Raw genomic sequence first — 20,239 nt, 5'->3', positions numbered from 1 at the left:
GGGTGCTAGGACAGCCTCAATTTTAGTCAAACCACACTTAACGTGCCTTCCTACATGTAAACAAAATACGCAGAAAAAAGGCATTCAAAACTCCAGTGATGAATTCAAACATTTAGGCAACCTTCTCCACTGGTGTTCCTAGATAGGTCTTTTAAAACACTGCACTGTTCCATTGCATTTGAAAAAAACGTCAGTCCATGTGTATTAATTAAAGTAGCAGAAGTATCTGGAACTTGAGGAAACTTTGTAACAAAATATTAAAGTGGCAGCTTGTATCAAAAGTCTTCTTTATTGAATCAAATCATAAATCAAACACATGCCATGACCCTTCCCTTCACCCAATGCGTTTCACGCTGAAGTTTGCACGTAATCATACGTCGGGGGAAAGAGAGTCTTGACGTGTGTCTTATTTATGATTTGATTAAATAAAGAACACTTTTGTTACAAGATGCCACTTGGATATTTAGTTACAAAGTTTCATCACATTCGAGATACTACTATATAATAAAAGTGATAATTACATATGCCTTCTTTAAACTTCCCTATAAGTGTTTTTACTCTTTTTAGCTTCATTAAAAATCTTTGGCAGCCTGTGCTTAAACTTGCTTTGGAAGACTTAGACAATTGAATTTTGACACATAGCGATCTCCTGATATTCAGGTTTCCATTGTAACCATTAGTCTATGACTGGTTTTCATTTTTGATATACAATGTACCAGCTGTCAAATCAAAAATAAAGAATTAAACAAAAATAGTGCTGTGAATTATTTTATATAGCCGCAACCTGATTAGTGCAATAACCCAGAACACTAAAATGTTTCATACAAAATAACCCTATAAGGTGCACTGTGCTTTTTAATTAATTAGAAATGTATCCGATTTTTTTTTTTTATTCTTTATTTTCAGTTTGACATTTGCAACAGCGTAGCAATTGACATTCGCATGTATGTTGGTCAAGTTGTGATATGAATATATTATGCACATTTCATATATAAACAGACTTGTTTTTTACATTTGTTCATTTGTCCAGCCGAGCAATGTCAATTTTCTCACATATCATAACATCATAAAATCATAAACGCAACATTAAAGGGACACTATAGTCACCTGAACAACTTCAGCTTAATGAGGTTGTTTAGGTGAGTGCTACAGCTACCCGGAGCCTTTTTCTTGTAAGCACTGTATTTTCTGAGAAAATGCAGTGTTTACATTGGAAGCTTGGAACACCTCTTGTTGCAGTCAATCAGACGGCCACCAGAGGGACTTCCGAGTTCAGAGGCCCTAAAAAGGCCTCTCGTCCGATGCATTCTGGGTGAATGCATCAGACGGGCTATCAGCACACAAAGCACTGTGAACGCGTTTTGTGTGCTGACAGCCTGTCAGCACTGCTGTGGGCATGGCTTCAGCTGACAGCTGAAGCCCGAACCCACAGGGATGCTGTCTGGCCACAATAGTGGTTGAAGGGGGGGGGGAACGGGGGGGGACCTACTCTCCTCCCCCCCCCCCCCGGCCCCCACCCCTGAGCGGTGGGTGGGGGCCCTAAAAATAAGGGTGGCACATACTGCCCCCCCCGGCCCCCACCCCTGTGCGGCGGGTGGGGGCCCTAAAATTATCAATAAGGGGGGACCTATTGCCCCCCCCCGGCCCCCACCCCTGTGCGGCGGGTGGGGGCCTTCAAATAAAAAATAAGGGGGGGACATACTGCCCCCCCCGGCCCCCACCCCTGTGCGGCGGGTGGGGGCTCTAAAATTCACAATAAGGGGGGGAGCCTACTGCCCCCCCCCGGCCCCCACCCCTGTGCGGCGGGTGGGGGCCCTAAAATTCACAATAAGGGGGGGGACCTACTGCCCCCCCCCCGGCCCCCACCCCTGAGCGGTGGGTGGGGGCCCTAAAATTATCAATAGGGGGGGACCTATTGTCCCCCCCCAGCCCCCACCCCTGAGCGGTGGGTGGGGGCCCTAAATACAAAGGGGGTGGGGACCCTAGTTAACTCTCTCCCCCCCCCCCCCAAAAAAAAAACTTATCTCCCTACCTACCCCCCTCACCCTAAAAATAATGAGGGGGGACCCTTTAACTAAAAACCTGTAAAGAAAAAAAAAATAAGATAAAAACAACTTACCATTCGATGTTTTCTTTCTTCTAAAATCTTCTTTCTTCAGCCCCAAAAAAGGGCAAATAAAAATCCATAATAACCGACGCAATAAACAACAAAAAAAAAAAAAACCCGAGCGCCAAAAAAATAATCCATCTTTACCCATGGAGGGCTCCGCGCAGACTGAGCTCCGCAGGGCGGGGGAAGGCTTATAAAGCCTTGCCCCGCCCTGCAATTAGGCTAAGAACACTCTGATTGGTGGGTTTAAGCCAATCAGAGTGCTCTTCATTTTACAAGCGTGGGAAAGTTCTTTGGAATTTTCCCACGCTTGTAAAATGACACAGAGCAATGTGATTGGATGGCTTGAAATCCATCCAATCACAGTGCTCTGTGTCATTTTACAAGCGTGGGAAAATTCCAAAGAACTTTCCCACGCTTGTAAAATGACAAAGAGCACTGTGATTGGATGGATTTCAAGCCATCCAATCACAGTGCTCTTTGTCATTTTACAAGCGTGGGAAAGTTCTTTGGAATTTTCCCACGCTTGTAAAATGACACAGAGCACTGTGATTGGATGGATTTCAAGCCATCCAATCACAGTGCTCTTTGTCATTTTACAAGCGTGGGAAAGTTCTTTGGAATTTTCCCACGCTTGTAAAATGACACAGTGCAATGTGATTGGATGGCTTGAAATCCATCCAATCACAGTGCTCTGTGTCATTTTACAAGCGTGGGAAAATTCCAAAGAACTTTCCCACGCTTGTAAAATGACAAAGAGCACTGTGATTGGATGGATTTCAAGCCATCCAATCACAGTGCTCTTTGTCATTCTACAAGCGTGGGAAAGTTCTTTGGAATTTTCCCACGCTTGTAAAATGACACAGAGCACTGTGATTGGATGGATTTCAAGCCATCCAATCACAGTGCTCTTTGTCATTTTACAAGCGTGGGAAAGTTCTTTGGAATTTTCCCACGCTTGTAAAATGACACAGAGCAATGTGATTGGATGGCTTGAAATCCATCCAATCACAGTGCTCTGTGTCATTTTACAAGCGTGGGAAAATTCCAAAGAACTTTCCCATGCTTGTAAAATGACAAAGAGCACTGTGATTGGATGGATTTCAAGCCATCCAATCACATTGCTCTTTGTCATTTTACAAGCGTGGGAAAGTTCTTTGGAATTTTCCCACGCTTGTAAAATGACAAAGAGCACTCTGATTGGCTTAAACCCACCAATCAGAGTGTTCTTAGCCTAATTGCAGGGCGGGGCAAGGCTTTATAAGCCTTCCCCCGCCCTGCGGAGCTCAGTCTGCGCGGAGCCCTCCATGGGTGAAGATGGATTATTTTTTTGCGCTCGGGTTTTTTTTTTTTTTTTTTTATTGCGTCGGTTATTATGGATTTTTTTGGCCTTTTTTGGGGCTGAAGAAAGAAGATTTTAGAAGAAAGAAAACATCGAATGGTAAGTTGTTTTTATCTTATTTTTTTTTTCTTTACAGGTTTTTAGTTAAAGGGTCCCCCCTCATTATTTTAAGGGTGAGGGGGGTAGGTAGGGAGATAAGTTTTTTTTTTTGGGGGGGGGAGGGTTAACTAGGGTCCCCACCCCCTTTGTATTTAGGGCCCCCACCCACCGCTCAGGGGTGGGGGCCGGGGGGGGACAATAGGTCCCCCCCTATTGATAATTTTAGGGCCCCCACCCACCGCTCAGGGGTGGGGGCCGGGGGGGGGCAGTAGGTCCCCCCCCTTATTGTGAATTTTAGGGCCCCCACCCGCCGCACAGGGGTGGGGGCCGGGGGGGGGGACAGTAGGTCCCCCCCCTATTGTGAATTATAGGGCCCCCACCCACCGCTCAGGGGTGGGGGCCGGGGGGGGACAGTAGGTCCCCTCCCTATTGTGAATTTTAGGGCCCCCACCCACCGCTCAGGGGTGGGGGCCGGGGGGGACAATAGGTCCCCCCCTATTGATAATTTTAGGGCCCCCACCCACCGCTCAGGGGTGGGGGCCGGGGGGGGCAGTAGGTCCCCCCCTTATTGTGAATTTTAGGGCCCCCACCCGCCGCACAGGGGTGGGGGCCGGGGGGGGACAGTAGGTCCCCCCCTATTGTGAATTTTAGGGCCCCCACCCACCGCTCAGGGGTGGGGGCCGGGGTGGGGCAGTAGGTCCCCCCTTATTTTTTATTTTAGGGCCCCCACCCGCCGCACAGGGGTGGGGGCCGGGGGAGGGGGACAGTAGGTCCCCCCCTATTGTGAATTTTAGGGCCCCCACCCACCGCTCAGGGGTGGGGGCCGGGGGGGGACAGTAGGTCCCCCCTTATTGATATAGTTTTAGAAAGCGAGCTGACAGCTCACAGCGAGCTGAAAGCGAGTCAGACAGCTCAGCTCGCGAACGCGCATTCCGCGCACATGCGCGGTAAAGCGCTCAGGTTCTTCATAGGGCGGCTGTCAATGCCGCTCTATGAAGAACGCGATTGGTGCAGCGCAAAGCCGCGCATGTGCACCACATCGCCCTGACGCTTCTCTCAGAGAAGCGTCCGATTGGGCCCCGCGATTTCGTCATTTTGACGAAAAAGGGGGCGCGGCCTGGCTGGGAGCTCGGCGCTGGAACGGAGGTAAGTTTTTAATATAAAAACACCTCGAATTTTTTTTTAATTAAATGTAAGTTCATATAAAAGCAAGAAGGAAGGCTGGGGGACCTGTCTTTCTTGCTTTTATATGTAGACTATAGAGTCCCTTTAACGCAAGATTAACATGGGTACTAATGCCTAGGTTAATATCCCTTTATCTGTAGGTGCGTATGGGTTGGGCAACTATGTGGTTATAGCCTGCCTCAACAGGGTGACTTTGCATAGGAGTGTTCATGTGATGTATACTCTTTGGCTTCCTATCAGTTTCGAGTATCTGTAGCTGATTGGTTTGGGTACTACCTCCTTTGCGGTGGCATGGTGTGTTTTATCCCTGTTATCGAGGGAGGGGTCGTATTCTGCGCAGCAGGGCGCATGGACATGGTTGCCTTGCTTACCTACATGTTGGTTTTGGTGGGGGCAGTAGGGGTGGGGCGGGGTGGGGTGGCAGGAGGGGAGAGCAGATTCATCCGCTGGGATGGGGGAAGGGGGAGGGGGCACGCTGTGGCATCAGTCCCTGTCAGTTCTTTTGGTCTCATCCTTGAGTGTTTGTGTAAGTCTCAGTCATTCAGGTAGTCTTCCCAGGGTTGAAATGTATCCGATTTTGTTAAAAAAAAACTAAAATTATGAAAACCAACAAGTACATCTTCAAATACACACATATGCTGAATAAAGTGATTTGTACCAACGTGATCACTACAAATCCTTAGGATTAAACGCTTACATAAGCAGTAACATCCATAATATTACATATAGAAAAAAAGAGAAAAGTAACATATATTGTGTAAAACAGTATATACAAGTGGGTAGTAAGGAAATCTCTCAATGCATTCACAAGTAAAGAGCAGGTAGAGACTGCTCAAACTGAAAAGACTCCAGAGGTGATGTTCCATACAACACATACAGAAGTGATGGGTAACTTGAAAGAGGATTATTGATAGATTAAAATGCACAACCAGAAAACGGCACTCTGATTGAATCCTCAGAGTTGATATCTAGCTTCCAAACACACAGAGTTGCTCAGCGTACTTCCTAGGACTAGGACATCTAATGAAGCCATAGTGATGGCAAAATGTGTCATCACGCACACACACGTTTGCATATATCTTAGGATGTCCCGCTCTCTGTAAGTGCAAACTCAGCTCTCTACTTTCAACAAACAAATCTGTTGTACTCACTGTCAATTTTAAGAACAATACATGGCAGACACATAAAATATTGCAGTCAAAACTGGGGAGGGGACACTAATAATTTCACCACTAAATCATGGTAGTAGTGGTTGTAGGGGGATCGAAGCTGTGGTAGGTGCAATGGCATAGAGGCTGCACTGGGTGCAGGGGGGTAAAATCTGTAGTGAGTGCAGGGGGTAATAGGAACTTTAGTGGGTGGAGGGTGTATAGCGGCTGTAGTAGATGCAGGAGGGATAGGAGCTTTAGTGGGTACAGAGGGTAATATGGGATTTAGAGGGTGAATGGGGAATAGAGACTAATGGGTGCAGGGTGCATAGGGGCATTATTGGCTGTAGTGGGTATAGAGTGGTAGGGGCTCTAAAGTTGGATGATAGAGGCTGTAATGGCGGGATAGGTTCTGTGAATACAGAATGAGGGCTGTGATGTGGATAGGGACAGTAGTGGGGTGGAGGGACAAAAACAAGCAAAAATCCTCACTTTTATTCCCCTCTCTCGGAGGCCTACCTTAACAGGGCGAATCCTGATCCCTGGTGGTTTGATAGAAGAATCTGCTTGTCTGCACAGTGGGTACAGACAGCTCCTTCCAGCTGATGTTGGGGAGTGTATCAGAGCATTGCCGTGAAAATACTTGTCAATGCTCTGATAACATACAAAAAGGGAGACAACGTTCTCCCTTCTCCCACCCTACACAACTGGGTAGCCTGGCTGGTGAGAGACATCTTTATTCTCCCCATCAGCCATGTAAGTTTGGAGAGGGAGGCACATGGGGGGGGGGGAAGGAATTTCCTAGGGGGGGTAATTGCCCCCATCACCTCCCTGTAGTGTTGCATATGGTTGCACAGCTGTTTAACACATTCACTATAGGTATGGAAAGTCTATCCTCCTGAAAATAGTTTTAAATAAACTTGAAATGTTGTCCACTTTCAATATACATTTTTATTTTGTTAGGCTTTTCTATAGAAAGTGGATTTTTTTTTTATATTTCACATTGTATCAATGTGTTTCTATACAACCATGAACAGTTAATCTATGTAACTAAACAAATATATATGTCTCAATAAACTTGAAAAATTCCAATCAAACCTCCTGTTTAAAATTCTGAATGTAAATATAGGTCTTACGTGTGACGTTATATATGAAATAGTTTTAATTGTCAAACTATATTAATATTTAATTACTTTAAATTATCAGTATCGTATGTTCATAGAGATTACTGCAATGACAGTGACAATGTCGTATAGATTTCTAGACTGAATTAGTACCACTAATTAGATTTTCTAATGCACTGCTTTATTTGTTTTAACTTGCTCTTTGACCTTTTCAGTCTACATTCATCATTATGTGCTATTTATATTTAAATACACTCCATGGTGATGACAACCCTTACAAATTTGTATAGCTTTCAATACCAATAAAGATATTTATTTTGTGCTACATTTGGGTATATTGATTAAGATACTAATACCCACTGATAGAAGGGTACTGTGATTCAGTGGTGGGCTTAACATGACATGGCCCTATGGTCTAACTGGTCTAATTATAAAAATATAATAATATAAGACAGAAAACATTGGCATTTCGAAAATGTTATTGATAAACATTTGCAATTCTCTTAGGCCTGCCGTTTTTATGATTTCATCTCTTTTTTTTTTTAATCTCCATTATCTTCTTTGTTATTCTTATTATTTTCATGTAAGATCCTTTAAAATTGTTTTTGGATAGATATAATGTTAAAAATGTTAACAATATAGCACACAAATACATGCGAGAGTGTCTTACAGAAACACAGTTAAGAGTAAATAGTAGAGGGAGTAGGAGTAGGAGTGGATAAAAAGTAATATGAGATATATGAAAGAATGTATTCCCATTACCATAATTTCCTTTTCTGCGTAACAGGCCATGGCAGAGCAACAGTGGGTAGCTCCTCTCCATTCCTAATCAGACAAGAACCTAATAAAAATAAAAGGTATAAATACAACCTCCTACTTCTCGTCCCTTCTCCCAATCTTGTTTCCAGCATTATCCATGGACAGGATCAATGTGCTGCCATGGCCTATGATCAGGATAAAGAATATCATGGAAAGTAGGAATACATTTTATTATTTTCTGGCCATATCCATTTTAGAACAGCAATGGGTAATACCCAAGCAATAACCAAGGGAGAGATAAGAAAACTCAAAGACTCCAAATTACTGAATGCAAGTGTGTTAACACAACCAAACTGAAAAAACAATCATAATAAAAAAAAACTTAATTACAAATAAGTTAAAGAGAGAACAAAATTATACAATTATAAAATTGCCCCACCCTGACATCCAACTGGTAGTGTCTAATGAAAATTTTGACAGAGGCCCAAGTAGCTGTTCTGCATATCAGTTCTGAAGAAAATGTAGCTTCTGCAGCACAAGGTGATAAAAGAAACCTGGTAGAATGAGCCTTATGTCCATCAGGGACAGGGACTCCTGATGCCTTGTAAGCCTGTATAATGGCCAAAAATAATCCACCTACTGTTGTATTCTTTAGAAGCTTGAAGACCTCTCCTAGCCCCATTAGGGATGATAAATAGACTTTGAGACGAACGCCAGTTAGATGATCTATCAATGCAGATCCTAAACATCTCACCAAGTCAAGTGCTGAATTCATTTCTTCATTATAATCTTGTCAAATAGGATGCAAAACTGGGGGACACAATTTCCTTGTTAAGGTTCCCTGCATAGGCTCAGAAAAAGAGGAAACCATGGTCAGGTTCTAGCAGCTCAGAACTCAGAAGTGAATGTGGAATTGCAAGGAGTATGTGGAAATGCATATCTCAGGTTAAATTGCCACCTGTATGAAAAGGCATCCTTTCCTAGAGCCCGAGGGTAGAGATTTTGCTGTTGCGGCAAGTTGCCATTGGTTCACTTGAGGAATGCCACATTTTTCCAATATCATCTGAAAGACTTTGTCTGATAGGCACCATTCCACTGGATCTATCCATCCACCTGAGAAAGTCTGACAATGTATTCTGCATTCCCAGAAGATGAATAGCTATCAGACCTAGAAGGTGCAATTGTGCCCAAGACATCAGAGGTGTCATCAGTTTGAATATTCAGTTACTTCCAGTAATTGTGCACAGATTGATGTTGAAAATGCTTTAGGGCTCTGAAGAACAGCCAGCAGTTCTAGAAGACTGGAGGGAAGATCTTTTGTAGAGTATGTCAATTTCCCTTGTGCAAAGTTGTCCTAAAGATATGCTCCCCAGTGGCTAGCCTCTGTAGTAACTACAGTCCAAGGAGTATTACTTTTGTAACCACCACATTATGGACTGGTGTACATAAGATGGAATCCTGATAGGGAACTTCCTAATCTAGAACTGGAGAAGAAAATTCCTTGGAAATATCCTCATCCTCCACTGTGCCCACCTTGTCAGTCCTAGGAGGCTCATCACATTCTCTGCTGAAGTTACATTGACAGCCAACATTTTTCTGACTTGAGATATGCCTTTTTCCCCTTTCTTGAGAGAGACAAATTGTGCTTTGTTCTCTGTTGAAAAGGGCACCCAGATATAACATGGACTGGGAGAGAAATTATGACATTTGGTGGCATTGATCTTCCAGCTGTGCAGCTCAAAGAACTGATTTCAAAGATGACCATCGTCTATCAGAGTGCTCTTGTAGTGTACCAGGATACTTATATCATCCAGATAATGGTAAATAGCAACGCCCTTTTTTCTCAGTTATGCTATAAAGAACACTCAAACTTTGGAGAATGTCCGATGTGCAGTACTTAGACCAAAGGGAAGGACTATGAATTGAAGATGCCCTTCCTCTATAGCAGGGGTGGGGAACCTTTGGCCCTCCAGATGTTCTGCACTACATTTCCCATAATGGTCTTACAGTCATAATGCTGGCAAAACATCAATGGAGATGTAGTCCATAACATCTAGAGGGTCGAAGGTTCCCCACCCTTGCTCTATGGCAAAATCTGGGGAACCTGCAAGTCTACAGACATCACCCATGGCACTTTTACAATGAACTGCACAGATTCCACCTTGAACTTGTGAATACTTAAATATCCGTTGAGTCTGTGGAGATCCAATATGGGTCTCCATCTTCCTGAGCCTTTCCTGCTAATAAACAGATGGAAATAGAGGCTGTTCCTGAAGCCATAAACACTCGGAAGAATGCTGAAAATGCTGTAAATCCCCCAAAATACTCCTAAAAAGAGTTAAAAGACTATGTTTGAGAAGCTAAATCACCAGAAAGACCCCCAAAGCAAATATCAAAGTTGATTGCCCACATAACATGTAGCAGGATAAACCAGGTCATACAATAAAACATGTATGTATATATATATATATATATATATATATATATCAATAATTTATGTCAAAAAATCTCAATATACACATAAGGTAAAAACTATAGGTAGGAGAGTGTTATGTGTGCCAGACCAATTCTGCTAACCCTGCAGAAGCAAGGGTAATGTCACATAATGCTTGATACTCTCAGACTCATTGCAAGTAACCGCCTGGTCACTAAAGCCAAAAATAAAAAGTTGTAGGACAGGAACAGAAAGATTAAAGGCTGGGAGGGGAAGAAGGGGGTATTTATAAATTGTATTTTTATTAGGTAAGGTCTAATTAGTGATAGGGAGGAGCTAACCATTATTGTGCTGCCATAGATAGAGGGATCACCCCCATGGGTGGGGTAAAGCACAGTGCACGGGTCCACAGATTATCTAGGAAACAACATATCCACAGGGGCTGATACCTATCTCTGTAGCTCAGCAGTTTCATTTTCTTTTCCTCCCTTCACTTCTCTTTGATTCTTTAAGTTAATTTCTGTTTGTACTATAACATAAAAAGTATTGGACAGTGGGTAATTGAACGAGGGCTCTAAGGCACATTTGATGCCCCACCACTCTCTTAGAACATACCTGGAACCTTATAACTGTTGGCATAATTTGAATCAACTGTTATCAATGTTATCACTTATGCTGTAACAAATTGTTACCTTGAATGTACCTGCTGTCAATACACAAATAAAGAATTAAAATAAAATTAATTAAAATGTATAAAACATAAAATAGTATCTTACCTTTTCCTTGTAAAATTCTTTAACCTTTGGCTGTATTGAATCAAAATCACCACTAATATAATCGGGTAAATACCTAAAAAGAAGAATATATATATATATTAAATTTTTTTTAAACCTTGACTATACTTATAGACTGCAAGGGTTTGTGCACAGAGGGTGGGTTGTGGAGTTAAAGTACTGACATCTATCCTTCTCACATGACTAATTTGCACACTATGCCTCAGAGATGTCACAAAATGTGCTTATATATATATGTATTTGTTAATTTATTTATTTGTAATTTTTTCAGTAAACTCGACTCAGTTACTGATCAGCATGCAAAGTAAATGTACATTGGATTACGTGAATCCAGTGAGGACCATCGAGTTTGTCAGATCGGGGTGATAGTTGCACATGCGCTGTGTGTCGTAAAATTTTATGAGAAGCATCTGATTAGCTTGATGACCTCACAAGGGAAGGAACAGACTGCAGTGAGGGTCTGCAGTGTCCTTGTGTTGGCATAAAGATATGTTTAATTGCAATTTTAAAACTTAGCATTTTCTAGAGAAGCACTGGGTTAGCAAATTGTAGCATTTGCTGCTCTTGCACAGTGTGTTCAAAATGTTTCTCTATTTTTTTATTCTTTATTTTTATTGTGCAGGTGTGTACATAGCTTTGTCATGATGCCACAACAGCGTATTCATACACTTGCATGCAGATTGGGTAGTGGCATGTATTTTTGCATTTTTTTTTTTAATGTAAGTTAGGAAGCTTAACCTCATGAGTGGCCGGTAATGTTTCTGAGAGCCCTTTAATCATGCTTGTGGCGCAGAAAGACAATGCTGGTTAAGTCAGGTGCATTACAGGCTGAGATAAACACTAAACATAAAACAAATTAAATAATAACACGTGGAACAGACACGATAGATTGCTGCATTGCCGTAAGTTACTGCTGTCTAACCTTGCCTCTGTGTTATAGATAGGGGATTTCAATCAGCAGTATAGTGTTAGTCAGAGCATATCCATAAGGGGGTTAGCTGCGTTTAGTATCTGACATTGCTGTGAGAGAGTTCTGCGTGACCTACTTCCATCTTAACATTAATTGGTTGTCACTGAAGGGACATTTACGTAAAATGAACGATTATAACAGTTTAGCAGTTAAGCCTCTTCTATGCGTGAATAGTCCCATTGCTGGGTTTGCATTTATGAGGTATAGCGAGGTCTGGCATTGGAGACTTAATACCCAGCTAAGATAGTGTGTGAGAAATGTGAGAATAAGTGGTGAGAAGAGCAAAAGCTTGTGCTAGTAAAAACATTTAAACATCAACTGATAATAGTGGTAGATAAGCTATGTTAGATATTCGTTATTTGTGTGACTTTGTTAGTTATGTTTAAGCTTATGGTACAGTTTGCAAAGTACAAGCTAGGAAATAATAATAATAATGGCAAAATAATAATGGCAAGAGTATAACATTACTGGATGCTTAACTTCTCAAAATGTTTCTCTATTTTAAGCATCTGACTGGATACAGATAATCAAGTTTGAGGTCCTCACAGAGGATAGTGCTTTTCTTAAAGATTTACTATTTTCTTTTTTTTATTTGAAATATGGGATCCAGTAACTTAAATCAGTAAAAAGGAAAAACATTTAAAAAAAAAAATATATATATATATATATATTTATTTTTTTTCCAAAGGTGACTAATATGAACACTTCACACTATTACATAGGAAGGCATCTAAATCTATTGTTGCTTCTATAAACTAACAAAGGTAATATTACTAAAGTCAATATACAGTACATCCTGATTAAAGATCAAAAATGATATTCGGGCTATGTATTTCTATTTTTTCTTAAGGTTAGCGTAAGGTTAGAGTAAAGTGACCTGTGCTTTCTTCTCAAACAGCTGACTACCATGGAAAACTAGCCTCTGATTTCAGTAGTAGAAAATGATAGGCTATGTATATTTCAATTATGGTAAATTGTTAGATGAACCAAATGCTCTGATTACTTAATCTACTGAACAATACCCTCATTTTATCTCATTGGATTATATTTGTATCTTACAGAGACCACTGCAATCAAGAGACATACAAAATGATTTGATGATGCAGAATCTGGAACAAGCTGTGCTGGACTCAAACACAAACCTGCATTTCACTCATCAATTGAAATAATAATGAGTCATGAGAACATGAAATAAAATCCATCCTCATAGAAAAAAAACAGCTTACATTTCTATTATTTCAGATGTATTTTGTATAGTAATTGCACCTTCCACTGTTCCGGTATGTAAAGTCTACACTTTCTGCTAACTTTTTTTGTAGTGTATAACCATTATATCAAAATATAATATGTTGATATCCATATCCAACTATCAATTATATCGGCATATAGGAAGCCAAATCTAGACTGTAGAGGAAAAAAGAGATTCAAATTTAATGAGCTTCAAATTTAATCTATACATTGTGCTAGAAGTTTTGCTTACAAATGTATAGATAGGGAGAAAAACCTATTCAAAATAGGTATATCTCCAATTTTTCTCTCAATTCCTTGGAAAACACTCAAGGTCAAAGAATTAAGAAACAGCAGAAGAAAGGTGGTCCCTCTGCTCTCCACCCATTGCAACCACAGTGCATACTGGCTAGAATAACTCCCTAGCCAGTATTGCTAGCGCTGGCTAGGCAGTATAAAAACAGTATGACATGAGCAAATCAATGAGGAGCTGAGGAAGAGCATTGGTGTTACAGGTGGTTACATGAGTGTAACACCCACGTCTCTAAGGCGATCATGGCAGGGAAGTGGAAAGCCACAGAAGTGGTGACAGTTTCCCTTTAAATTTGATATATTCAGTCTTCGAATTGCGTCACGAATTGGGAAGCTTACTTTAAAATGTTGATGAGATGGTATTTGGTCCCGAGCAGAATTCACAAAATTTACCCCGAGTCCTCCTCATTAAGTTGTAGATGCAAAACTGAAATAGGCTCTATAGAGCATATATTTTGGTACTGTGATAAAATAAAAGCTTTCTGGCAGGAGATTCAAAAAAACCATTCGCGCACTCTGTAAAATTAAGTTCCCATTGACACCAGAGATTTACTTACTCCATATCATTACGGGCCTAAGAGATATACCGTCTAGAGATGCGGTGCTAAATGTGCTCTTAGCGGCAAAAATTAGCGTAGCAGCCCATTGGAAAAGTGTCACAAGTCCTACATTAATAGAGGTCCTCCGCAGAGCGGATTCTACATACCACCATGAATACGAATGGGCAAAGAGGGGTAATATGACCATCTTCCTGGTTCGATGGCAAAATTGGGTACCATTTATGGAAACTAATGCAACGTCATAACAAGTTACATCTGTTTCTAGATTTCCCATGTTCCTAATCAACACACCCTTACCACATTAGTCAACGGCCAAGCTTCTGATTGCAAGGTCACGTAATCCAGAATAAACATGATATTACTTCTTCCTTAGGGTAACTAACTAACTAACTAACTCCTACGTCTCATTCCCCCAGCCCACCTTCTCGTTCCTACCCTTCACCCACTATGTTTATATCCATTTACGTTATTTCTATGGTATACACGTTACTTAACTACCTGGCCTTTGGCCTAATACAACCTGGTATGGATCTGATCACTATCCATGTGCACTATTTTGATAAGACATTATAAACTCTGTGAAATTTATAATACTATTATAACACCTGGTACCTATATCCTGATACCCGTTCAGACCTGAGAAACGATGTCATAGCACTGTCTAGCAAACTCGCATGCATTTTGTATCACATTTGTCTCTACTCCACAAAGGTTACAATAGGCACAAGTAATGTAATGTTGTATATGGAATGAGACCATTTTGTTCTCATGCATTGCCTTTATCAAAACACCTAGCAACATACTATTATTGTGACTAAATGTTACATTCATATATATCGAACCGGTAGCATTGTTTTACATTATTTGCTCTAGCCGTCTTAACTCTATTACTTCAAAGCTCTGACCCGTGTATTACCATGTATTACCACGCACTACTATATATTACCACGCACTACTATGTATTACCATGCATCACCAGGTATGTCTATGATTGCGGTATCATTGTATCACCATGTCTTCTATTCTGTATTACCTGTTTATTTTATGTTATTTCTTACATACAACCAATAAACACTATATATTGAAAACAAAAATATGATATATTCCAAGTGTTACAACTAAAATCACAATTTTTTTTTCCCTGTGGTAAAGAATTTTGTTCTGATTTCCAGGAACAAACACATGCATATACATATAAGCAATAAATGTTTTCTATAAATTTTAGTCATTCTGCATATATTCTTGTTATCAATATATCAATATTTTAAAAACAATGCGGAAAACATAAAGTGTCCATGTCAAATATATCTGCCTCTTTTTTTTTCCTTTCTTATAAATGTATCATATTTTTTGGAGTTTTGTAAGAATTACTATATACAAATACAAAAGTCTTAATACATATACAAAATACATGTGTGATGCCTATCTTCATGCCCAAGAGCGATTGTCATCACTGGTAGAACATATCTTTCATCGAGCTGTATACAAAGGTTAAACAGTAACAATAAGGGGTATCTAGACAGACACATTTATCAGTGTTATCAGTTTCCATGCTTTATTTGTTAAAACCTTGCTTTATCAAAGGTAAGCATTGAGCCAGGAAATCTGTATAACATCTCTTCATATATACGACTTCCAAACAACCTTTTCATGACTGCAGCCACTGAAGGGAGTTGTGATAATTTTCATCCCTGACAAAGCTACTTCTGGTCATAATAATAATGTGCATAACCATACTTCTTTCTGTTTTGGTAAATCTAACAAAGATCAAATAAGGATAAAGGGAGTGCAGTGCCCAAGTAATGTTTGAATCAGGGACTAGTAATCTGCCAGTGGTGTACATGACCAGAAAGATGTGGGACAGGGTACTAATCTCTCTGTGGCAATGCCAACACATTGGAGAAGATCTGGGATAAACGTGTTCCACACAGTGGATAGTTAAATACAACTGCAACATTAATTTCCTTTGGACTTTAAGATGATTGTGACTAGTGGGCTGAATGTTCGAATGGCAGAAGCCCATTGAGCAGAAGCTAATTGTAGCCTTAGCTCCCTTTTCCATGTGGCCATGTAAGGTTGCTTAATGGGCCTGGAAAAGTCTGCCAGACACACATAGCACAACAAGAAAGGCTTAATACAACATTTGTTACTTCAACACACCTGTCCAAAGGTAGGTGCAATCTAATTTTTTTAGCAGCATTTAAATAAATTAGATTTGAAAATTCTATATATGAATAGAACTCTGGTAGGTAATGAAAATTATTTTTGCAAACTGGCAAATGTTATTTCCTGACAAAAGTTGTAATACTCTTGTGACTTCAGCTATCAGCCACTCAACTAATGGAAAACCAGGTGACAAGCAGTTTTGGCTTATCAAGGTGGCTAAAGGAACCATAGAAGAGGGATGAAGAATATTTGTAAAGAAAAGTGTGTGGTCGCTAACTACATGAGTCATGGGGATGTAGGGAACATGTCACCTAAAAAACTGCAGAAGGAAGAAAGGGATTAAGCTTGAAACACAAAGGGTGTGCATCAGATATGATAAGTGATTGAGTTTATGCAATAAGTCACTTTATAGTATACTTCTGTATGTGGGATTCCCAGGCCTCCAATCTGATCTAGAAGCCATATAGATTTATGGTCGATTCTGGGCGGAGGGGTGGAGGTGTACAAGCCAGGGGTGAGTCTTATTTTTGGCACCCCGCTCCCCCTACACACACTTTAAAATGCAAAAAACACCCGCAGTTTAAAAAAAAAAAAAAATACCACTGAACAGTGTATGTGTGCATGAATGTAAGTATTTTTTTGTATGGAGTATGTGTGAGCGAATGTAGGGGTGTTTGTATGTAGTTTTGGCATTTGAATGCAGTCATGCATTTGTATGTAGTGTGGATTTTAAATGCAGTTGCGTGGTTATATATCATGGTGGCATTTTAATACTGAGGTGTGTTTGCATGCAGTGTTGATGTTTGAATGCAGTGGTGTGCTTGTACGTAGTGTTAACATTGGAATGCAGGGGTGTATTTGTGTGTGGTGTTGGTGGGATGCTGATATGTATGCACACAACATACACTGACACACATGCAGATACCTCAACACCCAATATCACACAGATACACTGACACACATGCAGCTACACAGACACAAACACAGATACACATACAGATACACAGGCACACCAATACAAACACTGATACACATACAAATACACATATACATTCCCTTATTTGTTATCCTCATGTGGGATTGACATAGTTAAGGACACTAAATAATGGAGCTATCTGCTAAACAGTGTCCTAATTTGGTATTCTTAAATATGGCAATCTCACATAAGGGTACTAATTTAGGAAGTTATCTACAACAGGTGAAAGATCAATATTAAGAAAAGCGGTTTTCTTAATTTTGATATTTCAGTTGTTTAGTAGATAACCGCCTTATTTGTTATCCTTATGTGGGATTGCCATATTGAAGAATACCAAATTAGGGAGCTATCTACTATACACATACACATTTATATACACACTCAACCACAGATATACACTGTGATAGACTGCACATCATTGTGGCTGTGCTGGGAATTGTGGGAACCGCGAGGGAGCATTATAGAGAGACATGCTCCCTCCATCAGTCCTTCTATGCTGACAGCTCACTGCTGTCAGCATTAGTGAGTGTGCCATAGGAGAAAGGAATGAGACACACAGGGGGACGGGAAATAGAGGCAGAGGGGGAGAGAGGCACATAGGGGAGGGGGAGAAAGAAATAGGGGGAAGAGAGAGACACAGGGAGAAGGGAAAAAGAGACAGAGGGGGAGAGAGACTGGGAAGAGAGAGACTAGGAAGGAGAGGGAAAACATGGACACAGAGGAGCAGTGAGGGGGAGAAAGAAACATACAGAGGGACTGGAGGTAGAAATAGACACACATAGGGGATATATAACATGTATATTAGTGTATTAGTTATATATATAATTATGCCTAAAATATGTACACATATATTAATGTACATTTACATATGCATAACACACAGAGAAATGTCATTAATATGTACCATATGTAATGAGCAGATATTGGCCCAGTCTTGTTGCTAGGTGCATGCTCCAGCACAATAACATATTTAAAGTGAAGAGCACACCCACAGGACTTCAAAATAAACAAGATAACGTCATTTTTTACAGTTGTGCACTACATACATTCACCATTTCAGTCAGATTACTAAACTTTCCTTAATATGTAAAGGTAGTTGGACTTAAACATTGATTACATGCAAAGGCATGTGTGCTTAAAGGACCACTCTAGTGCCAGGAAAACACACTCGTTTTCCTGGCACTAGAGTGCCCTGAGGGTGCCCCCACCCTCAGGGACCCCCTCCCGCCCGGCTCTGGAAAGGGGAAAGGGGTAAAAACTTACCTTTTTCCAGCGGTGGGCGGAGAGCTCTCCTCCTCCGATCCTCCTCTTCTCCTCCCCGTCAGCTGAATGCGCACGCGCGGCACGAGCTGCGCGCGCATTCAGCCAGTCACATAGGAAAGCATTCATAATACTTTCCTATGGACGCTTGCGTGCTCTCACTGTGATTTTCACAGTGAGAATCACGCAAGCGCCTCTAGCGGCTGTCAGTGAGACAGCCACTAGAGGATTAGGGGGAAGGCTTAACCCATTCACAAACATAGCAGTTTCTCTGAAACTGCTATGTTTATGAAAAAATGGGTTAACCCTAGAAGGACCTGGCACCCAGACCACTTCATTAAGCTGAAGTGGTCTGGGTGCCTAGAGTGGTCCTTTAAAATAAATCTTAAATACATTTTTAGTGAGTGCTTTTTTTTCATGTTGGAGTCATAATTTTTAATTTTAAGTAATCCTTTCTAACTCTGTATCAGCATACTATGCTAGCGCGATGCATTATTGGCCTGGTAAATAATTTTTTTCCAGGGCTGCTTTTAGTTCCCAGTGCAGCCCTGATCACAACATGGGGTCATCAAACAAAACAATACAAGACACTTAAAGTCTTGGTGTCTAGGACAGAATTAGGTCAAGAGTCCATAACTGAATTAACACACACACATAATCACAGACATACACAATCACATTACTGACATACATACACACACAAAAATCTAATTTATACACAGTTAGTACATAAGAGGCCCACCCTTCCTCCCTACCTTGCTCTGGCAGGGTTGGAGTGGATCGTCGGTCACTGGTGGCCAGATTTTTGCCTCCCTAGGCAAAATAAAAATTTGACGCTCCCCTCCCCCCATGTGACATCACAATGCCCCACTCATATGAACTAATGCCAGTGCTGCACACAGTGTTTGTTTATATTAAAAAGCCTGTAGGGACAGGCTATAGACACCAGAGCCACTTGATTAAGCTGCAGTGGTTCTGGGGACTATAGTGTCCCTTTAATGTGAGGTAAATGAGAGATTAATGTTCTGGGATAACTGGAAGCAGTTGAATTTATTGGGGCCCCTTACACAGCTCACGGTCTGGGCCCCAGGGCCTGACTGTGAGTATGCCCACAGGGCCCCACCCATAAGTCCACCTACATGTACCACCAATGAGTTCGCTCACAGGGAGTGGAGTGTGTAGGACAAGTTTTATGTGTTATTGAAAAACATTCAAGACAGTTGCCAATCTTCCCAGGAGTGGATGTCCTGCAAATTCATATTGTACAATTAAAAATATAAACAACAAAAAGGTGTGGAAATGTATGGCGCTTAGTAAGAGATTTTTTAGTTTCAGTAATTTTAGCTGCTGTGAACACTCTGTGGGTATTCCCAATATCCCACCATAAAATAACACCAAAGCAAACGAATAACTTGGGATCTGGTTAGTGTTTCCACTCACCAGGTCTCAAATTGGAGTGCAGCGCTTAATATATAGTGTACATAACTTAACCCAGTGTTAATAACTTGAGGGGGTATATATGAAAAACAAAAGAGAAAAATACAGAATAATGGTGCAATATTGTATGTACAAAGTACAAAGTATATTGTGTTTGATGTGAGCCTTTTTAGTTATTAGGCTCTAAACGTCCAGGCTTATGTGTCTTTAAGGTAGACAGCACAACCCCTCTTTTTTTCTTTGGATTCTTTTTCCTATTTATCTCACCACCATGTAGGTACAGAGAAGAGAGAGAGAAAAACTGAATTCTGGGTGTAGTATTTCAACAGAAAATCC

General features: G+C 40.9%; 1 protein-coding gene across 1 annotated transcript in view; it reads right to left on the bottom strand.

The window, feature by feature from the left end:
- TPK1 (thiamin pyrophosphokinase 1) overlaps nucleotides 1-20,239 on the bottom strand; it is a 601,906-nt gene that overhangs the window by 320,753 nt on the left and 260,914 nt on the right. The window contains exon 5 of the mRNA XM_063450652.1: nucleotides 10,978-11,050. Within this exon, the coding sequence (XP_063306722.1) occupies nucleotides 10,978-11,050 (73 nt within the window). The remainder of the gene's footprint in view (nucleotides 1-10,977; nucleotides 11,051-20,239) is intronic.

This window comes from Pelobates fuscus, chromosome 4 (genome assembly GCF_036172605.1).
Source record: "Pelobates fuscus isolate aPelFus1 chromosome 4, aPelFus1.pri, whole genome shotgun sequence".
NCBI lineage: Eukaryota > Metazoa > Chordata > Amphibia > Anura > Pelobatidae > Pelobates > Pelobates fuscus.
This window is presented reverse-complemented; position numbering and strand designations above follow the sequence as displayed.